Here is a 23749-nt window from a genome sequence, read left to right on the forward strand (position 1 = left end):
ATATAACCCAAAGCAGCATACGATTAGCACAGTCTTGATTTGATTTTAAAAACTTTGATACAAAGTTTACATTCCATGTCATAAAATATCCATGTTAACCATAGGAACAGGGTAATTCTGGCTCAGGAAACCCCAAATTAAGTCTGAAGAGCAGGCTTTCTACAAAACTGTGCTTAATACTTTCTCTTCTTCAATATATTTCCTTCATGCTGGTTACACTTTAAAAATGGCTATAGAAAACTGAAAATCAATGCTTTTTTTAAATGCATAAAATGAAAATAAAGAAATACATGCAGAAATTATTAGTGCTACACTATTTACTTTTCTTCTTTGTTTGTTTATAATTTCTTTGCTTGTGGTGATTGCATGTTCTGTATTGAGAAGTATTTTCAGCTCTGAGTGGCCGGGAACATGAGGCCATGCTCTGACACAGGCAGCCTGCAGGCAGCCAGAAGGAGCAGTCTCTTTCTCACCCAAGTGCCCCCAGTACCTTATGTTGTCCCTCTGTTCCAGTGCTCCGTAAAGAAAGGATATGAAGGCACTCAGGATTCCTTCTTGAGCACAGATCTTTAGAAAACAACCACAGGAACAAACTGAACTGAAAACACTATGTCCAGCCCTATGTCAGGACTCATTTCCAGAGAAAGGACATTTGGTTTTCAATCTATTAGCAATCTCCTTTTTTTTTTTTTAAACTTCCATTCAAACCTGAAATTTCTATAAAATTTGGGTTTTTAAAATCAGATTATCGTTACTTTTGGAGCAATAAACATTAAAGATAGAACCACCAGTGAAATCATCTGTTGGCTGCATATCCTTTTGGATGAATACAAAATCCTCGGTGATGGTGAGCCTGGCATTTGGGGTATATATACTTCATGGCTTTGGAGGATCATTTAAAAACCTTTGGTATTTTGGTGGTGCTCCAATCTGAGATTAGGCAGAGCATGTTTTGAGAAGTTCTCTGAGTACCCAATAGCCCTTCTCCTTTCACAATGTGTTTGCAAGTCAGGAAGAGGCAAGTTACCAAAAGTTGCCATTTAATTAAAAAGGAGGGGAGTTTGCTTAAGAAGATGAGTGGCCTTCTTGATGTCACTCAGTGACCCCAGGAAGACTGCAATGGGAAATTCAGTGTGAGGATTCTGGTCAGACCATTCTTTCCAACAAAAAATGCTACACTTTTAAATAACTTTTAGTCTTGAAAATAAAACCTAAACAGGGAAAAAGCAAGCTGCTCTTGGTATTAGCCCAGATTCCACCCTCAGTCCCTAGGCACAGATTTTCCTGATTTAGGAGCTACATTAGCAGATCTGATAGTGGCATTTGGTCTTCTGGTTTGAACGAGAGTCACATGGAAGAATTCCATCCTCAGAAGCTTCAGTAATATGGAGGAGTTGCTAATAAAGACAGTTTCTAGGAACCTAGACATCTACTCTAGGCTACTCTTGGTTGCCTTGGCAATGTTGCTGACATATGTGTGTTTCTTGGAGTTGGAGAGTTGCCCAAGAAGCATTTACTGAGCTGTAGAAAGAGAGCTGCCAGCAAACCATGCTCTCGATGAAGATGATTTCATAGTCTTCACAGTGTCCCATTAGCCATGAAAGATCCCTCTGTATCGTCAAAGGCTGAAGATGTGACCTTGACAATACACTTTCCTCAGACTCTCATCTGTTGGATGAGCAAGTTAGATTGCATGAAATCCATGCTCCCTGTTAGCCTCTTCACATTGCAGTTTAAGATGAAGATATTAAAACAGAGAAGAAAAAGAATGAACCCTTACTAAAAAGCATCTTTTGGATTCAGGCATCAAATTAGGCTCTTTTGCTCATGTTCTCATTTAATCTTCCCAGAATTGGTATTCTCCCTGTTCTAACGATGGGGAAACTAAAGCTTAATGACATTAAAAGTTTTGCAGAGGTCACCCAGGTCTCATAGGTGATCAAGTGGGGTCCTGTTTCATTTGACTTGTGTCCTTTTCTTTCCACTGTGCCCATGTTGTGTCTTAGAATTGAGGGCAGTAGTTCTTCATCTGATGGAAGCCATGAACCCCTTTGAATAAAAGACACATACGAACTGTATCAGGCATATAATTTCAGGTCATCCATGGACACCATGGAATCTATCTGTGGACCTAGATAGAGAGCCCCTTGCCTAAAGAGAGGCCATGGTCATCTTTGTTCTCTTCAAGGGAGACCCACAGCCCGTCTACAGTCTACATATTCACTCTTTAGGTCTCGGAGAGACTCTGTTGCTGTGATTGTTCCTCTGTGTGTATCTTCATCAAACAAAGGGAAGGTTACCTCTAGGGAGTAGTTGTAGAATCCTTGGATCTCAAGATAGATGTGTGCCTCAGGAGTCATCCGCAAGCCCCTACTGTCAGGTCCTTCAAAATTGTCCCGTATCATGTGTTAGGAAGTCAGTGATTCTAATAGCTAACATTCTTAAGCCCTGATTGCTAGAAATTGAAGTAAAAGTTTTATATGTATCTTACCATTTAATTTGCAAACCATACCCTTAGATAGGTATGAGTAGTATCCTTAATATACAGATGAGAAGGTGACCACAGAAAGATGAAGAGTCTTGCCCAGGGCAGACTCTGAGGGGAGGGCTGAGTGTGAAACTGCAGCGTTCAAACCTAGCACACTCTTTGTCATTTTGATATGCTGCTTCATGCCACTTTGTTCCTACCCACAGGGAACGTTTGCCGTATTAACTCCCTTTTCTTTTACAACTTCTCCAAAACCAGAGAATTCACATGCTAATGGAGCTTATACCTGAGCAAATCAATCAAGAATTACTTCCCTCCCACCAACTGAATTCCTTCCTCTCTTAAATTTGATTATTTTCTCTCTGGAGCAGGCTGGTACAGATGAGAACCTCCCTACAAACAATCAAGGGATTTTTTGTATTCATATGTAATTCTTCATCTGTTTTTGTAGTAGAGCTCAGAGAAACCCATATGATGAAGAGAGAAGAAACTGTTCCCCAAATTGTGGTCCAGTGAATAGTAACCTTGTAAGAGGTTAACAAGGATATGTGGGAAACACAGGATTAAATAATGTTAAATGCAAGTTGTTTTTTTTTTTTTTTTTTTTTTATTGCAGGACTTCTTGGAGCCTTTAATATGCTCATAGTGGAAAATTATGAAAGGTTTAGGAATTGTGTTGGAGGGGTGCAATTGACTATTATCCACTATATTTTCTGTTCATTCAGCATTCCTTATTGCCTATATATGTGGGTTCTTTGAATTTTTCCTAGAACTGGTAACATCTTAGCCGTTCTCTCATTAAATACTGAGTTAATAATTAATCTTTGACACATGTTCATGTTGTATTTCTATGGGCACTATGATTCTCCCTCTTTTAACCTTTATATTCTTTGATATTCTACAGAGGGATATATATAATACTTGGTATTTTTCAGATGGATTTGACCCTGAATTTTTTTTTTTTTATGGAGATTTCTAAGATTATGTCCCATGGAACGAACACTCTTTGGGAAACACTGCTTCAGAAAGAAAAGGGTAAATCAAAAGGGTAGCTGAAAACCAAATCCCAGCTTTATATAGACTTACAACACATAAACTTAGAACATCCCTACAGGGTAGAAAGGGGGCAGGCATTCTTACTCTGAGTGTGGCCTCATTCACATGGGGTACAAAGCAGGTAAGCAATTATCCCAAATTCCCACAAAGAGACGGGTCTCTCAGTCCCGTCCATTACCAGCGATTTTAGTCCAGGGCCTCAACACACTGCCTTAGCGAGTGTTTTTATCAGCTATACCTGAATTTGCCCATCTCAGCCTTTTAATTTACCTCTTGAAATTTAGGAGAAAGATTGTTGGTAAGGTAGAACAAAACTTCCAAAAATCTTTCCTATGATTTTTAATCAATTAGCAATCCACTTGGGCATGTAAGCTGTGTTGCCAGAATGAGAAGGAAGTTGGCAGCATTTGGGGAAAATATGTTTTGTGATGCCAAGATTATGGGCTGCAAGGAGCTCATGAAGGTGAGTGGTGGCAAGAGTGGGACCTTTAGTGCTGAAGGGTCAGAACAGGTGTCAGAGAGGACCTGGGTTATCTGCATTATCTCCCTGGGAGCTTGTCGCTTGTCCTAATGGAAGGATCTTGTCTTGACATCTGTGGAATCAAGTGAGGTGGTTTCGTCTCATTTTTCTGTACCACTTCTGCTCCAGTGAGTCATTCTTTGTGTCCTGATTTTACAAGGAGGTAATGTCCTCCCAGGCCTTTTGCTAATCAGAAGCAAATTGGATAGTTTCTGTCTAAGTGAGAGTTGAATGGGGAGAAAGCATTTTATACAACCTGTGGCCATCGCTCAGGGTCTGTGAGTAAATACAATAACCTATTTTGGATGGAGATGATGTCAGATGGCTTTTGTTTAAGAAAAGTATGGGTCTAGCAGTTATTGTATGAGCAGTCCTGACAATGTGATACAGTCAGTGGGAGTGGAGGAGAATGTCTTAGCTGTCCAGGGAAGAATACAGCCACCAGGCCATGTTTCTTTCCCCTGTTGTCTTTAGGGCATTATCACCTAGTGGTGAGAAGCGGACTCTGGAATCACCCTGTCTGCTTGGAATCCTGGCTCGGTTACATACCAGCTTTGTCACTGGTCAATTACTCTAATTTTCAGTGTTCTCATTGGTAACATGAAGATCATCATTGTAACCTAATTCATAAGATAGGTGGAAAGATTAAATTCATTTTTAGATGAAATGTATATAGGACTGTGCTTGATATATTTTAAATTTCCATAGATGATAGCTAATAAATTAGGGAATTATGGAATTATTAAGGTGGGGCCTTTTCACAAGAGGAGGAGAAGCAAGATCATTTCCTTTTTTTCCTCTCTGTACTCCTTTTCACCGGTTTCATACCCATCAGCGCTAACAGCCAGCCTGCTCTTGACTTGGGCAGTTTATAGTCCCCGTTGAAATCTTGAACTCCTGGGTAGAGCTTTGTGAACTTTTTGTTCTACCTAAGCCAATATCTTTCATATTTATACTGTAGATCCATATTTTCATGTTGCTGATTCATCTTCTGCTGGTACAGTGGGTGACTGAGGTCACCAAGACGGTCTGAGGAGTATGTATAAAGGGATCAGGAACAGAACTGCTCCCTGGCAAGTTGCCTGGGTGTAGAGCCCTCCTTGGCTCCCATAACCACATGCATTTTAGCAGCTCTTCTGCGGGTGGATCGCTACCATTTCAGCAGACATGTCTGCTTTCTCTCAAACACCTGGACAGGGGTGAATGGAGGAATATCTTCCCCTGGCTCAGGAGCAGGAGGATTAATTTAAATGTTGTAATGAGGTTGGAGGGTCATTGTATTACCCTGAGCACTGTTGGCATATCCTTCATGGTGGCCGCTGAAGAAGGAAAATCTAGTCTCTCTCAGGGTGTCAAGATGACTTGAAGACTTTAGTACACTTCTGTGTCGCTGAATTTTGGTGTAAATGCCATATTCTGGGTTGGGTACTGGAGGGATCCGGTTTCCTAGAAAGGAGACATAGTGGCCAACCCGGTGGGAGAGAACAGGCACCTTGAGAAGAGGGTCTTGGATGCCAGGGCCCACAATCCATTTATCATTCATCGTTCATCGATCAATATTCCTCAGGCTATTTTTTTCCACCAAGAATTATTTTTTTAAGTTGGAGAACTAAGATGTCCTCGACTTTCAAAGTTGGGAAGGATAGAGGAGAGCAGACTTGGGGAGTGTGATACCTGACCAGGTCAATGAGTGACTGAAAACAGCTTGATTGCTGCTTCCTATAGCTGCATTCTGGGGACCCTTCTCACTTACCTCTGTTTCCCTTCCAGGCTCCAGAACTTTCTTTCCTCCACTGCGCTCTAATTCCGTTGGCTCTGTTACACCTAGGATAAACCTGCTCATGTGTGAGATTTGTACTTTCTCTCTCCCATATATTATCCTCCAACTTCTGAAGTCTGAAGTTCACTCAAATGGACAGAAGGCTGGGAACATCCCCTCTTTCACCTATTTTTGTTTACCTCCCCAAAAGTGTTTCCCAGAATTAGAAGAAGGCCCATGCCAGCCTCCCAGAGGCTTGGAGGCCACTATGGCTAATGTATTATTGAAATCTGACAGAGCAAGGGGTGGATGCCATGATGACGCAGACTTAAATCTATAAAGGACCAGATAGAGAGCAAAGTACAGGACCTTGACAGGTACATGAACCATACCAAAGGATGATTCATCTTGTTCCTCTCAAGTTAGGGCACCTTAAAAATACTTCTTTAAGTCTTGGAACATAGCCAGAAAGAGGTCAAAGTTCTAGGACCCTGAAGTTTGGGTGTAAACACAATGCAGTGCCTGCCCATAGGCCCCTAAAGCACAAGCAGCTACCCCATACTTGCATGGACCTGATGGCCTCCCTCCAGTCCAAGGTGGCGGAACTTTGCACAGAGGCAGAGCGAGCCCTTCATAAATGCCCTCTGAATTTACACATGGACATGTGAGTGTCTGGACAGATGAGTGAATGAATCATCTGCACATGGGGGTGTGTGTGTGGGGGGGAAGACCAACTCTCCATGTCTTATCCAGATAAGAAGAGACCACGGTCATCCCATGCAGTTGACTCCTGGAGTCTGTCAATAATGTATACATAATTTTATGCGGTCTTCTTTCTTCTTTCTTCTTTCTTCTTCTTTCTTCTTTCTTCCTTCTTCCTTCTTTCCTCTTTCCTCTTTCTTCTTTCTTCTTCTCCTTCTCCTTCTTCTTCTTAATTCTTTCTTCTTCTTCTCCTTCTTCTTCTTCTCCTTTCTCCTCCTCCTCCTCCTTCTTCTCCTTCTCCTCCTCCTCCCCCCCCTTCTTCTTCTTTTCATGAAGAGAGGCGTGCCTCCCTGTTGAGAGAAGACTGAATTGTGCAGTTCTCTCCTTGACTTTTAGAGTCTGGCGTAAGGAAACATCCATCCCCCAGACCTGGAAGTTTGTCCAGTCTGATCCCTCATCCAAAGCATGAATCTCTTTCAGGAACCCCAGTGGCCCATCCTGCAGAATTCTTTTAACCATTCCCCTTGAAGTACCTATGGTCTTCATCCTTTCCTTGCACCAGCTCCTTCACATCCCATCATTTCCACATGCAATGGAAGATGGCGAAGTTTGTCTTTGCCTTCAAATGCCAACTACCTTTTTTGAAAGCTGCCAACATAGCATTCCACCCTAATTTAGAAATATTAAGAGAGGGCAATTCTTCTGTTCCTACTACAGCAGTCAGTACTTATTTGCTCTGGACTATGAGGATTTGAACCTTGATCAGAATAGCAGCTTTACGGTATGGGGAAACTGCCCAAATCAAAGCATTCTGAATTTTTAGGGACCTTACTTGACCACTTGATGAACAATTAACTGCTCTAGAGAATCGCTCTAAAAAAAGAACGTGAGACTCACATCTTTGGAGCAGCCCGTGCAAACCGTGCTGGGAAACTGACTGCTTTAGGAAACACTTGAAAGAAGATTTATTAGTGGAAATATTCTGAGTTACCATATTCCTGCTTTTCCTGCCTATTTAATTTTTCGTTCTCCTAGGTGACGCTGTCTTTCGTGATGAGATCAGAACTTCTGAACTCAGGCAGAGGCAGGAGCATGACCCAAGCAGCCCTAGGGGGATGTTTCTGAATCTCACCCTCAGGAAGGCAATTTGGAAACAGTAGCAACAAAAGTAACAACAAAATCCTATTGTTTCATAATAGTAAAGTGTCAGTGCAAATGAAATTGTCCTAAAACACAATGCATGAGCACAGAATTGTCTGCCCCTTGCCTGTAGGTGGAAGATGTTATCGTTTTGTCAGAAAATAAGTACGAGAGGGGCGCCTGGGTGGCTCAGTCATTAAGCGTCTGCCTTCGGCTCAGGTCATGATCCCAGGGTCCTGAGATCGAGCCCCGCATCGGGCTCCCCGCTCTGCGGGAAGCCTGCTTCTTCCTCTCCCACTCCCCCTGCTTGTGTTCCCTCTCTCGCTCTCTCTCTCTCTGTCAAATAAATAAATAAAATCTTAATAAATAAATAAATAAATAAATAAATAAATAAATAAATAAATACGAGATCCATGAATGGATAGTAATCGCCCTGTAACATCAGTGGTGCCAAACCGCTCAGGCTTGATTGATATTTTCAAGGTGGCCAGTGGACAGGGAATTTGAGAGGCCACTTAAGCCAGAAACTCACTGTCAGATATTGTGACATTAAACAAGGTAGAAGATATTCTTAATCCTCTCAGTTCCAGGTTTCAGTAATTTTGTTGCCTTAAGAAATTGTTAATGTAGCAGATCAATTTTACCACCAATTTTGAGGCTGCTGGAGAAAAATGCCAAAACCGCTGAAATGAGTTTTCTAGCTGGACCTTCAGTTTCATCCAAAAGTCCTGGTGCGTGTTTCTGGTTCTTAACTTTCCTAATCCCACATCTGGACCATTTCCCTCCCTGGCGTCTTAACTACAACCTAGGTCCCTGGCTGCTGCAGCAGAAACCGGAGGTCATCCTCGCGTCTTCTCTGTCCCTACCCTGTCTGTCTCATAAGCCAGTAAGTACCGTGGATTGCACTCCTTAAGGGTCTGTCCCATCTGTCCCCTAGCTCAGGCTCAGTCACATTGCCTGACTGCGTAGTCCCTTAACTGGTCCCACTGTCTTTTAATCTGTCCTGATCATTGTCACCCAGGGGCACAGGTCTAATCGGGTGGCCCCCCTCTAGGGAAACACCTCATTGGTTGCCATGGTCTATAAGAGAAAATTAAAAGTCTTTAGTCTTGCAGACTAAACCCCTCTGTAATCTGCCATCTTCCTCCCACACCAGCCTCATCTACTCCAGCTCCCCTTCTTGCACCTTATGCCTCAGTACCACCACATTCACGGTCCATAGATTCGGCCCCCCTTTCCACAGCCCCTTGCATGCAGTTTGGCATTCGATCTCCAGTATGTCAACTTCAGTTGGAGACCAAAGTGAATAGACTTTCTTCTCTGCCTACTCTTCATGGTGATTTGTGTTCTTTTGTAGGGTAAATGTAAAACTTGATACATTTATTATGGATTCAAGAATTAGAAGATATCTGAAATTAGAATTCGAATTTGTACTAGAAGATATTTATTTTGCTTACCTGTTGGATGAATAAATCTCTTCTCTGGCACCTCTAACTACTGGTTAAGCTCAGATAACGGCCAGGACAGTGAGCTCATTACCTCTACCAACAAACTATTTCCTTTCCAGAAAACTTTGATAAATTTGTGCAAAAATTTTTATATATAGCTTTTATCTCCCAATGCTAGTTCTTGATCTTGGTTTCTGATGGAACAAGTCTGATCCTTCTTTATCGTGATGACCCTTCAGATCTTTGAAGACAACTGCACTCTCTTCCTTTTTTTTTCTCCCTGGTAATATCCCCAATTACATCAAATTTTCCTCTCACCTCTGGGAGTCAATTTTCTCTACTTTTTTGGGGACTCCCTTTAGCTGGCTCCAGGTTGTCTGTGAATTTCTGTGCTTAGCACCTTGTCCACAGCAGAGAAACCTTCAGTCCTGCTCTCCCAGTTGCTCTCATGTGGCCTGAGGAGCTTTCCAGCAACATCACTTTGTCCACTTGTATTAAGTGTCCACGAAAGTCATCCCTTATTTCTCCCGAAGGGTGGAAGCCACATAGTCCTAGCATCTGTTGTGTTGCATATTGGTTGAAAGTTGATATAAATTCAGTACTTGTACAAATATATTTTTTAAAGATTTATTTATTTATTTGTCAAAGAAAGAGAGCACACGCAGGGGGAGTGGCAGGCAGAGGGAGAAGCAGGCTCCCCACTGAGCAGGGAGCCCGATGCGGGACTCGATCCCAGGACCCCAGGATTATGACCTGAGCCGATGGCAGACGCTTAATGACTGAGCCACCCAGGCGCCCTTACAATTCTATTTTTGACCTAAATTTTATCCCTGTTGAATATCATCTTGCTAGAAAAGGTCTTTTTGTGAATCTTGATTCTCATCATGAAATACATCCAATATCCACCCCCCCTACTTTTTGTCAATGGAAGTTTATACTGTTGATGCAATTAAAATAGGAATGAGCAGGCTCCTGTGAGAATCAGCTGAAATAACAGACAGAATTCCCTAACATAGTGACTGGCATGGAGAAGGTTCTTAGCAAAGGCCAGATCCTTTGCGGCCCCTGACCTGTGCCTTTCCCTTCTCTCCTTTGTTGCTGCCATCAAGATGTGGGTGTGCTGTAACTCACAGAGGCCTGGGTCCTTTATGACTTTCCTTAGAAGAGCGAGTGTGGGCTTACAGCGTCAGCCAATTATAATTCTATCTCTCTTGACACCTGGGAGCAGTTTTTTGGGCTTTTTCTACTTTAATTATACTGAACAATTTCTAGAAATATGAAAGGCAAGGTGTTGTGATTTAAAATTTAAATAACAGATTTTCAGCGAAGGGTCTGTGAAAAATCCCCATCACAGTGGTAGATATACACCGTTGAAGATCGGTCTTTCTCAGAGTATGGTGGCCTCCAGGAATCTCAGATGAGAATGTGAGCATGACAGTTAGGTTGTGTAAATCCCATTTGCTTTCCACAAGAAGGGACAGGCTATCTGTGGGTGGGGACAGGGGTACTAGGCCTCAAAAAGGAATTTTCCAGAGGGTCTCCAGTAAGCCACTTCCTCTGCCCTATTTCCTCAGCCGCCATATGGATAGAATAAGAAGCAGCTGGGAGTGTTGTGAGAATGAAAGACAACACATAAATCCGTTCCTACGGTTTCAGGTGCATAGTGGAGGCTCCGTAAACATTTTTCTCTTTTCTCCCACCCTTAAGACCGCAGTGACTTTGCACCGTGTGGAAAGTGGTGGGGCTGAGGTTGCTTGCTCGGGAGAGTCTGACAGCCTTTCTGGGCTTTTGGGAACTGCTGCCGTCAGATGAAGTGTTGCCACTTCTGAAAGACTTACCTGCTCTAGAGTAGCCAAATATTTACGAAATAGTGAATATTAAGAATTAAGGGGAAGAGGTCACATAGTAAATGCTAAGTATCTTCCCCCATTACTCTTAGTGTTTATGTGTGTGGCAAGAGGTCCTTTGGGGAGACCTAGCTTTAAAATGAAAAAAATTTTAAAAGGTAGACGGAATAAAAAAGCAATCAAGCAACTTCTTTCTTCAAGTTATTTTTACTCTGGAACAAAAAATATGGGAGTGGATGGGAGGAGATCTTATAACAAGGCCAAGAATCCCTATGTCATTGAATTTCCTTCTCTAGCAAACGTGGCCTGTATAATTTTGCTTTGCCCTCTTGCTCTTATGACAGTGGTAACAACAAAAATAATAGTTAACAATATCTTGCATTTACAAAACACTTTTAAGTTAATCCTGTTGTTAACAGTTTTTCAAAAGTTAAAGACAACATTTTCATATAAATAATTTTCAACTCATTAAGGCAGTGTTTATGGAGTTTGTTTTTTTTTTTTTTTAATTCTCAAATGACCTGGTGTTTTAGCTACTTGATTGGGACTTTTGAATAGGGAACCCAGTTATGGCTCTCAGGATCCTTCTGCTCTGTCCCCAAGTAACTTTCTGCTTGAGCTCCTCCTCCCGATACCCAATCCTGTGCTCTAGGAAGACAAAACAACTCCTGCCCAGTCCCACAATATATAATGATTTTTCCAGTCATCTCTGCTGAGGCTACTTCTTTGGCTGGAATGTTGTCGGCCACATTCCTGTCTGCCAGTGTTTCCGGCACAGTTTGAATAAGCTCCACAGAGCATTCCCTAATTCTTTGGATATTGCTAACATCCAGGCCCTATCCAGGGCCTCTTTGAGGTTTTAGGGAGGTGAAGGGCATATTGGAAGGTGGTGGGGGAGAATTTGCCATGTGTCTGGCTCCAGTAATTCTAATACCATCTCTATAAAGTAGGCTAATTCTTTAGTAGAATAACTTTGGTTCACTGTTTAACAAACAATTATGTGCCTGTTATGCATTAAACATTGTGCCAGATGCTTTGGACAAGAAGACAAGGCAGAGCATTGGCCTGTAAATTATGTACAGCCTACTGGAAGAAACAGATACGTAAGTCGATAAATGCAATGTAGCATTACATTGTTCGGCCTGTGAGTGGCAGAACTGTGGTTAAAATCCAAGTCTGATCAACCCCAAGCCATCAAGCCAAGATGCTTCCAGAAGAGAAAAACTAGCTGTGCTGAGTGACGTCTCCTCAGAAGAGCAAAACAACAGCCTTGCTCTGCCTGTTATTTGAAGACATTATTAATCAAACCATTTTTTTTTTTATTTGTAAACTAGGTCCTTCAGAAGCTTGGGAAAGCTGATGAGACAAAAGATGAACAGTTTGAAGAATATGTCCAGAACTTCAAACGGCAAGAGGTAAGTACGTTTATCTAGTTTCCAGAGAGGGAAACGGGTTGACTGTGTTTGTGTTTTAGTATATAACTAAAATGTGTTAAGGTTGAAGAAAGAACTTTCTTTGGGGTTGGTGTTAACCCGAGGGTGACACTTGCTAATTCTGAAGGCTTTTTTGGTGGCAGGTGAAGGAAGAGGCAGTAGGGACCACAGGAAGAAGATTTGTGTTTTAGACTCTCAGGAGATCAAGATTTTGCTTGTCTGGAGCTCTTCAGTACAGATTATTGATCTAAAAGAAAGACGCTGTTTTGGGTGATTTATAGTCTTAGTATAGTATAGTATTAGGGAAACAGGAGTTAGATACTTCTGGCATAATTATTTTAATTGCTGCATGCTTCAAGGTCATGCATTCTTTTATGTATGTATGTATGTATGTATGTATTTATTTTAAATTTTATTATGTTATGTTAGTCACCATACAATATATCATTAGTTTTTGATGTGGTGATCCACGATCCATTGTTTTCGTATAACACCCAGTGCTCCATGCAGTACGTGCCCTCCTTAATACTCATCACCAGCTAACCAATCCCCCCTCCCCTCTCCCCTCTAAAACCCTGTTTGTTTCTCAGAGTCCATAGTCTCTCATGGTTCATCTCTCCCTCTGATTTCTGCCCCCTTCATTTTCCCCTTCCTTCTCCTAATGTCCTCCATGCTATTCCTTATGTTCCACAAATAAGTGAAACCATATGATAATTGACTTTCTCTGCTTGACTTATTTCACTTAGCATAATTTCCTCCAGTCCTGTCCATGTTGATGTAAAAGTTGGGTATTCATCCTTTCTGATGGCTGAGTAATATTCCATTATATATATGGACCACATCTTCTTTATCCATTCATCTGTTAAAGGGCATCTCAGCTCTTTCCACAGTTTGGCATTCTTAACAGGGATTATATCTCCCCAAGAGGGTGAAAATTGGTTCTTTGTGGATAAAAAAATTGTACTCTTTTTATGTGTATATATCACATAAAAAGATACATAGTATATCTATGGTATTAAAATTTCATGGGGGTGTGTGATAAGGAAAAAAATATAAAGTCTCCTTGAGGGGAGTGATAATGAGGAAAAAGGTTGAGAAACATGGTTTGTGATGTTTGTTCCTTTGATGGGCTGTATGTTCAACAGACACATCCATAAAGAAACAAACTCTCTTCTAAATTATCTGTTTATATCTCTAAGGCTTGGATAATTGGCCAGAATATCACTCTTTCGAGAGCATGCATGAGGGTCAAGGTGGGGGAAGGTACAAGTGGGGCTCTCTGTGGTTAGAAGCCTCTAATCTGGAGGTCATACTAGAGGTAGAGTGGGAAGAAGGCTGGGGTGGCAGATTCTGGCAAATTGGACATGGGGTGATGTGAGGGCCTTGGGGATAATAATCAGTAATGTCAGATCCTCAGAGGTTTCATTTTGCCCCCTTCCCTCCTGTTTGCAGATCTCAGACCCGGAGATTTCTTTCTTCTATATGTGTGCCAGAGCCCCTGCTATTTGTCTCACTGCAGACATGCTATTTCTTTCCTTCACTGCCACGGGTGATAAAATCCAGCTGGTACAGGGCCAAGTAGCCCAGTCTCCACCAGAACACATTCCTGAATACCTCCCATTTCATCCCAAGACAAGGAGTGGACATGTGCCGATAGGTGCTCATTTTTCACTATGAGTGGTAGCCATCTTGTTCTGTCCGAAAACGAGGAAGGAGAAAAGAGAGTTGGAGAAAAAAACAGTGACAGTGAAATTGATCATGCCCAGGTAACAGTGTAATGGAGAGCTTTGGATTAATGAAGGTAGAAGAGAGAATTTCTGGAGAAATGTCAGCTCCAGACCCATAGACTATGTCGTCCGCCAGTCTCCTCCAGGAGGAAAGATTCTCATTCCGTGAGTTCTTGTACATTCTCTCATGCATTTGGATAACTCTCACACAGATCACTGGATTGCAGCAACTTCACACAGGAAAACTTGTCAGTCTCTGTCCTATTACTTTGCAGGGCGATCCCAAATATCTGCTTTAAGGCACTGGAGTTAGATAGAAGGGATTCATGTCTGTAGTTTTACCTGCTTGAGGATTTGCACTCTACCCTTTGAAATCTCGTCTTCCTGTCTGGTGTGTCCCCGTGGAGCTAATTAGGTCTTCATTCTTGGATTTTTTTCCTGTGTCACTTTTACGGTGTTTTGATGTTGTTAGCACCTCAGAAGGCTAACCTCGGGAAGCATCAAGTTCAGAAAAGCATTCATGACTAGGAAGCACTTTGCATTTTCCAATTACAGTGAATTTTTATTGGTCTTTTTTTTTGGCGGGGGCGCATTGTTGACTGAACCAGGTGAGAATTGTTTTTTGTCTAAGCACTAAAGAAAAGTACGATTGGTTAAATCACCAACTTCATCAGTTAAATGAGCTGTGCCCCCAGCAGCAGCAGTGTGGGGTGATTTTATAATGCCACTGGGCCATTCTAGACACATTTTCAAATGTTATAGAGCGAATGGTATACTATCATTCTTGAAGACCCAACACCTTGGTCCTTATCAAGAATATTATCAGATTTTGGGGCGCCTGGGTAGCTCAGTGGTTAAGCGTCTGCCTTCGGCTCAGGTCATGATCCCAGGGTCCTGGGATCGAGCCCCGCATCGGGCTCCCTGCTCAGTGGGAAGCCTGCTTCTCCCTCTCCCACTCCTTCTGCTTGTGTTCCCTCTCTCGCTGTATCTCTCTCTGTCAAATAAATAAATAGAATCTTTAAAAAAATACTATCAGATTTCAAGAACTGGGTAAAACTTCAAAATCTAGACACATTTTCAAATGCTATAAAGCAAATAGTATACTGTCATTCTTGAAGACCCAACACCTTGTTCCTTATCAAGAATATTATCAGATTTTAAGAACTGGGTAAAACTTCAAAATCTGGGGAAGTTAGAACAAGCATTTCTACTTTATAAGAGTGAAACAAGCAGAATGGAAATGTAGAAATAGTATTTCTCAAAGAGTGTCTTGACCCCCCTCCCCCTTTGGCTGCCTTTGAAACATTTTTGCACCAAAAACATCTTGCATTTGCACATACTCATTCTGATGTATTTCTGTTTGTTTCTTTTAATCAGAAAAAATAAATGTATAGTCATTTTAGTGCAGTAAGGAGGGTTGGTACCTTAACTGTCTGTATAGTAGAGGGACAGAAGGAGAAAAGGAATGGATGGGAGGGAGGGAGGGAGATTTATCAATTTTCTGTAGAAACATATTAATGGTTGACAAGAGTAGCCAAAGGCAGAATGTATTTATTATACTCTGCAGGGGGGAAGATATCCTCTTAATCCTCAGTATGTATTGGTAGCCAGTTCACATCTGTTGCATATGCTGAGAAAGGTGTTTCTACATACGCTTGTGTAGAAACGTTAAGCTAGAAAGAAGGATCTACTAAGATTGTGGTGACCTCTCCAAGGCCTGTTACTTTTATTGTTAATGTGATGGTGAATCGTTGCCCTAAAGGCAGAAGGCATCATCTAAAGGTGATAGACTCTAAAGATATTATCTGACCCAGGAAATCTAGATTTCATATTTTTTTCTGTGTTGATATATTTTTCAAATCCAAAAAATACTACTTAGAGTATCAAATGAACTATATTTGGATTTGGATTTGTACATTATATTCTAGTCACCTGACCATGCTCAATTAGTACTTAATCCAAAGTGGATTGTTCTAGAATGTTCTAGGAAGTATTCAAACATCTTGGGCCCTGGTGATCTTGCTTTTAAATTCCCTTTAGTAAAATCATGAAAGTCCTCACAGTGATTGATGGAAACAAAAGTGGCAGCAGGGTCTGTGTTTGAACTCCAGCTTGAAGCTTAGCTTTTATCTTATTCCAAACCCAGGTTTTCTTTTTGATCCCAAACCTCTTCTCCTAAAAGGTGGTTTTTGTTAGACTGAAAGTGTGGTTGGAGGGTCTGTGCATACTCTCTTGGTTGTCCGTTGGGCTCCCCATTGCTGTGGTTTTTGTGGTCCAGATTTCATAAACCCCTCAACTGGGACAAGGATGAAGGGGAGTGTACGGTAGAGCAAAAAGAAATAGAATGCGCTCCTCTGCCTAAAACTCGGGATTTTCCATGATGAGGAGTGCCAAAGAGAGCAAGGATTATAGAAATCCATCCAGCAGGAAAAACAAACTGACTTCAAAATGTCCTTCCCCAAAGTGTTGTGTTTGTTCCCCCTTTTAATTTTGCCTGTCTTACCAAAGCCGCTAACAAGTAGCAGAATTGATGGTGTGAATATCGCCTACTTTCACCTGGTAGCCTGCTGACGAATCAGTTAATGAGCAGAGAAGAGGTCCCAGAGGGGAAAGAAGGTCCCTGGCCTCTTCCTCCTTCTTGCTAATAAACCTGCCCACTAAGATGCCATGCTTACGGCAGGTGTGCCAGTTACGATGACGGAATAGCTCGGGTGGTTTGGGCCCAGATAACCAGCTATTTGGTCACATTTCAGTGAGTACAGCTGTGAGTACCCAACTGGACTTAGAGTCCAGGAGTGATACTTGGAATAAAGGGGAGGCGTGTCTCACCTCTCAGGGCTGTGTAGCTTTCTGTTCCTTTTTAAATACCATAGCAGTGCTGTTCACTGCCTCCCTCCATGCCCCCACCAGTGAGGAACAGCTTCACTTCGCTGCAATACAAACAAAGAAGAAAGGAAATGCTTGGGCCTTGAAATCCTCTCTGGTGGTGCGAATTTGGAGCCAGTTATTCCAATTATTAGGAATCTCCAGTGACTGAAAGCTGGAGTCATGTCTTCTCCTTACTGATCTCTCCTCAGCACACGGATCCCGTGTGGCTGTTTTCATCTTTATATGCCACAAGATCTAGTGCATTGTACATAAGCTTTAAGAATATTTGTCAAACCTGAAGCTAAACCTAGTGGCGGATGATAATTTTTTTTAAAGATTTTATTTATTTGAGAGAGCAAGCGAGCACGAGTGGGGTGAGAGAGAGGTGGACTCCCCATTGAGCAGGGAGCCCGATGCAGGACTCGATCCTGGGACCCTGGGATCATGACCTGAGCTGAAGGCAGATGCTTTAACTGACTGAGCCACCCAGGTGCCCCGGAAATGATAATTAAAAAAATTTTTTTTATAAAGATTTTATTTATTTGAGAGAGAGATTGAGTGAGAGAGCAAACGTGAGTTGGGGGGGTGGGGATGGAGGGTCAGAGGAAGAGGGAGAAGCAGATTCCCAGCTGAGCAGGAAGCCCAACGAGGGGCTCCATCCCAGGACCCCAAGCTCATGACCTGAGCTGAAGGCAGACACTTAACTGACTGAGCCACCCAGACGCCCCAAAATGATCATTTAGAGCACATTCTTAGAGCATGTGTTTATTTCTGGGATGGAAAAGATGTTGAATATGTGAATTTTTGTAAGCAGTTTCATGACATTTTTTAATACATATGCATGTAGGTAAAAATAAAACTTATAGAAGTTTAAAAAATGTAAATATAAATATACTCCCACAGTGTGTTAATGTGTGGATAAAATTTTTATTTATGGCAAATTGCATTTGCATTCTGAGAATCTTTGCAATTTTCTTGAGCATATACTTGAGCATATGGGCTCAGCAGGTATTTAGAACTATTTCTTTTTACCACAAATAACCGTGATCTGAATATGTTAGTGTATCCACCTTTTATTATATCAATAGTGACCTTCCTCTGAAGTAACCACTGCCTTGATTAAATGTGAGCTCATCTGTCTGTCTGGGGGTAATGATCCAATTCTAAAGGACAGTGTCCTAGCCCAAAGTGTGGAGAACCTCAGTCAGCCTATGGAGCCTCCTGTCACACCTGGATTCTGAGCAAGAACTTCAGGGGGCAGGTTTGGTGCCCACCAGAGCAGTGTTTTTCAAACTTGAGCTGTCTCAGAATCACAGCACAGATGGCTGGGCCCCACCCCTGAGCTTCCAGTTCAGCAGGTCTGGGGTGAGGCCTGGAAATGTGCATTTCTGACAGGGTCCCAGAAGATGCCAGCGGGGCTCGTCTGGGGGCAACAAACTGAGGACCCATGCTTTGTTTCTATGCATATACTTGTCTTCAAGCACTTCCTCTGATTAATTCTTGGAATTTCTAACCCTCCGTTTGATAGCCATTTTAGTGTCTTTATGACAAAATATGGAGAGCGATTTGGTGGCCGTGCCCTGAAGTATCTGTGATCTGCATACCTGCCATCTACAGAGAGGATCTTAGCTCTGTGATTTTGGGGGCAGGGCAGAGTTCCCTTCTTCCCAGGGTTGTTGATCCTGGAAGCTGTATGCCCTGTGAAAATACACATGCCCCTGCAAGAGAGAAAATACGTGCTGCTCAGACCTTAATGAGAATGAGTTTAGTCAGGCTCTTTCTAGATAGTCAGGCTTAATAGGGGACAGTATACACAGTATTAGACTCCAGATGTAGGATCCTGAGAAAAAATGAAGGGTATTTATCTGACCCCCAGATATAAGGCCTTGAAAATAAAATCTTGCAAAGCAGCTGAAGGGAAAAATTTATAGCATTACATGCTTATATTGGAAACAAAGAGAGGAAGGAAATCAATAGTCTAAGTTCCTACCTCAAGAAACTCAAAAAAGGATGAACGAAATAAGCCCAAAGCAAGCAGAAGGAAGGAAATACAAGGAAATTTAAAAAGCAGAAATCAATGAAACTGAAAATAGGACAAGAATAGAGAAAATAAATAAAAAGCTGATTCTTTGAAAAAATTAATAAATTTGATAAATCTTTAGCAAGACTGACCCCCAAACACACAAATTTTCAATGTCAGGAATGAAACGAAGGATATCACTATAGATCCTTTAACCACTATAGATCTTATAGCCAGGAAAAGGACAATCAGCAGATACTGTGAACAGCTTTGTTTGTTTGTTTGTTTGTTTATTTATAAGAAGGACAGCAGAGGAGTCACCCAAGAAAGAGAATGGCATATGTAAAACCCAGAAGTTTAGAAAGAGAATGCCACCTTTGAAAAATTGCATATGATTTAAAAATATTAATGCTGGGCGCCTGGGTGGCTCAGTTGGTTAAGCGACTGCCTTCGGCTCAGGTCATGATCCTGGAGTCCCAGGATCGAGTCCCACATCAGGCTCCCTGCTCAGCGGGGAGTCTGCTTCTCCCTCTGGCCCTCCCCCTCTCATGTGCTCTCTCTCTCTCTCAAATAAATAAATAAAATCTTAAAAAAAAAATATTAATGCTAAGATCTGAGTCAGGGGAGTGAGGGTGGAGATGAGCTGGGTAGGTAAACGGACCATGAAGGGCCTTCCTCCCTCTCTTCTTTCCTTCCTTCCTCCCTCCCTTCCTTCCCCCTTCCTTTCCCCTTCCCTCCCTCCCTCCTTTCTTCTTTCTTTTTTTCCACCTGCTTTATTGAGATGTAATTGACATATAACATTGTGCAAGTTTAAGGTGTACAAAGTGTTGATTTAATGCACTTATGTATTGCAAAATGATTACCATTATAGTGTTACACCACCTATTTACTATTTCTTTCTTTTCTTTTTTGTGGTAAGAACATTTAAGATCTAGTCTCTTAGCAACCTCAAGTGTATACCACAGTATTATTAACTGCAATCACTGTGCTGCACATTAGATCCCCAGAACTTATTCATCTTATAATTGGAAGTTTTTACCCTTTGATCCATATCTGCCCTTTACCCCACCCTCCAGACCCTGGTAACCATCATTCAAGTCTCTGTTTCTATGAGTTCGGCTCTTTCAGATTCTACATATAAGTTATACGGGGTATTTGTCTTTGTCTGACTTACTCTGCTTAGCAAAATGTGTTCAAGGTCTATGTATGTTGTTGCAAATGGCAGGATGTCCTTTCTCATGGAATAATATTTCATTATATATATGTATATATATATTTATACACACTCATATATAAATATATAAACATTATATAGTATTCCATATATATGTTCCATTACACACACACACACGCACACACATACACATACACTCCACATCTTTTTTATCCATTCATTCATTGATGGACACTTAGGTTATTTCCATATCTTGAGTACTGTGAATAGTGATGCAATGGACATGGGAGCACAGATATTTCTTTGAGATCTTGTTTTCATTTCCTTTGGATATATACCCAGTAGTGGAATTGCTGAATAAGGTAGTTCAATTTTTTTTTTTTTTGAACAACCTCTATACTGTTTTCTACAGTGGTTGCTCCAATTTACATTCCTGCCAACAGTGCCAAAGGGTTCCCCTTTTTCCACATCCTTGCGAGCACTTGTAATCTCTTGGCCTTTTGATGATTGTCATTCTAACATGTGAGGTGACATCTCATTGTGGTTTGATTTGTATTTACTTTATGATTAGTGATGTTGAGCACCCTTCCATGGACCTCTTGGCTCTTTGTATGTCTTCTTTGGAAAAAGGTCTATTCAGTTCCTCTGCCCATTTTAAAACTTGGATTATTTGTTTTGTTGCTGTTGAGTTGTAAGAGTTCTTTATATATTTTGGATATTAACCCCTTTTCAGATATATGGTTTGCAAATATTTTCTTCCATTCTGTAGGCTGCCTTTTTATTTTGTTGGTGGTTCCTTAGCTGTGCAGAAGTTTTTTAACTTGATGCAGTCTCTTTTAATTTGATGTATAACTTTATACTTTTAGATTTGACAACCATAATGGACCAATTCCTCAATGACCATAAGCTGCTAAAATGTAATAAAGATAAAATAGACTATCTGAATAGTCCTGTAACCATTAAAGAAATTGAATTTGAAATTTAAAATCTACAGAAGAAATCTTCAGGTCCAGGTGGTTTCAGTGAGGAATTCTGATATTGAAAGAAGAATTAGCACCAATTTTATGCAGTCTTTTACAGAAAGTAGATGTGGCCAGTATTACCTTAATACCAAAACCAGACAATGACAGTGTAAAAAAAGAAAACTGAAGATCAGTATTTTTCATGAACTTAGACATATAAATCCTTAATAGAGTATCAACAAATCAAACCAACATTGTATGAAAGGAATTATAACCATGACCAAGTAGGATTTATTCTAGATATGCGAGTCTGGTTTAACATTCCAGAATCAATCAGTGTAATCCACCATTTAAACAGGGTAAGGAAGAAAAAAACATATGATCATACTAATTGATGTAGAAAAAGTATATGACAGAAATCTAACACACATTCATAAGGAAAACGTTCAGCAAATTAGGAATAGAAGGGAATTACCTCAACTTGATAAAGAGTATATACAAAATAACTAAGGCTGACACCATACTTAATGGCAAGAGACTGAATGCTTTTCCCCTAAGATTGGGAACAAGTCAAGGATGTCTGCACTCACCAATGTTGTCCAATGTAGAACTAGAAGTTCTAGCTGGCACAATAAAGAGAAAAAAAAGGAAATAAAAGGCATACAGATCAGAAAGGAAGGTATAAAACTATTTATTTGCAGATATGTTGTATACAAAGAAAATCCCAAGACCTCAACAAAAAACTCCTAGAACTAATAAGTGAGTTCAGCTAGGTCACAGGATACAAGATCAACATCCCAAAATCAATCACATTTGTATATATTAACAATGAGCATGTGGAAACCAAAGTTAAAAACATAGTAACATTCCAAAGAAATGAAATGTTTATGTACATACTTCCCAAAATACGTACAGTGTCTATATGCTGAAAATTACAATATGCTAATGAAAAAAATCAAAGAACTAAATAAATGAAAAAACATACCATGTTCATGGATTGGAAGACTCAGCATAGTAAAGATGTCAGTTCTTACCAAATTGGTCTATAGGTTTAATGAACTTTAATGCAGTTCTTATAGCAGCTTTTTAAAAGATATACACAAGCTTATTCTAAAATTTATATGGAAACATGCAGACCCTAGAATAGTTAAAACAGAGATAAGAATAAAGTGGGAAGAATCACTCTATTTCAGTATTAAGTCCTATTATATTGCTGCAGTAATCAAGACAGTATGGTATCAGCAGGATAGACACATAAATAATGGAACAGAACAGATAACCCAGAAATAGAGCCACACAAATATATTCAACTGATTTTTGACAAAGGTAAAGACAATTCAATAGAAGAAAGACAGTCTTTCAATAAATAATGCTGTAGTAATTGGACATCTATAGACAAAAAAATGAACCTTGACCCAAACCTAACTCTTATACAATATTAAACCCAGAATGGATCAAGGACTTAAATGTAAACATAAAGTTTTAAAACTTTCGGAAAAGTGAATAGGAGAAAGTCTTCAGAATCTAGGAATAAGCAGAATTTTTAGACTTGACTCCAAAAGCACAATCCAAAAAAGGAAAATTTGATAAATTAGATCTCATCAAAATTAAAAAACTTTTGCTCTGTGAAAGAACTCTTAAGAGGATAAAAAGACAAGTATCTAGAACATACAAAGAACTCTCAAAACAGCAAAAAAACACAATCTAGTTAGAAAATAGTCAAAAGCTATGAATAGACATTTCACTGAAGAGGGTATCTGGATGGCAGAGAAGCCATTCATAAAAATATATTTAACATATATTTAGCCATCAGACAAATGCAAACTAAAAATATAATATCACTACACACCTCAGAATGGCTAAAATAAAAATTAGTGATAACACTAAACAACATTAACGCTGGCAAGGATGTGGAGAAACTGAATCATTCATACATTGGGTGAAATGATACAGCTCCACTGGAAAACATTTTGACTATTTCTTTAAAAATTTCTGTAAAAATCATGCAGCTGTCATATAACCCAACAACTGTACTCTTCAGAATTTATCCCATAGAAATGAAAAATTATGTTCATACAAAAACCTATATAAACACAAATGCTTATAGCAGCTTCATTTGTAATAGCCCCAAATTGGAAACATCCCAGATATCTTTTAACAGGTGAATGGTTAAACAAACTGTGGTATGTCCACAGCATGGAATATTACTGAGCAATAGAAGTGACATTACTGATAGATATGGTAACCTGGATGAATCTCTAGGAAATTTGGATGAGTGAAAAAAAGCCAGTCCTAAAAGGTTACATGTTACATGATTCCATTTGTAACAAACATTATTGACCTGACAAAATGGCTGAATGGGAGGGAAGAATAGTTGCCAGGGGTTAGGGAAGGGAAAGGGGAGACGGGTGTGGTTACAAAAGTTAACATGAGTGATCCTTGTCCTGGTGGAATCGGTTCTGTATCCTGACTGTGGGGATGGATACATGAAATTATACATGTGATGAAATTGTACAGAACTAAATACACATACATGCATGAGTACAAGTACAAACTGGGGGAGTAAGACTGGTGAATTACATCTATGTTGTGATATTGTTCTTAC

The 23749-nt window shown here is 40.5% G+C and overlaps 1 protein-coding gene across 1 annotated transcript in view; it reads left to right on the plus strand.

The window, feature by feature from the left end:
* Positions 1 to 23749, plus strand: part of AMPH (amphiphysin) — a 282343-nt gene that overhangs the window by 94391 nt on the left and 164203 nt on the right. Inside the window, exon 2 of the mRNA XM_078059989.1 lies at positions 12295 to 12375. Coding sequence (XP_077916115.1) covers positions 12295 to 12375 — 81 coding nt within the window. The remainder of the gene's footprint in view (positions 1 to 12294; positions 12376 to 23749) is intronic.

This window comes from Halichoerus grypus, chromosome 12, assembly GCF_964656455.1.
Source record: "Halichoerus grypus chromosome 12, mHalGry1.hap1.1, whole genome shotgun sequence".
NCBI classification, from domain to species: Eukaryota; Metazoa; Chordata; class Mammalia; order Carnivora; family Phocidae; genus Halichoerus; species Halichoerus grypus.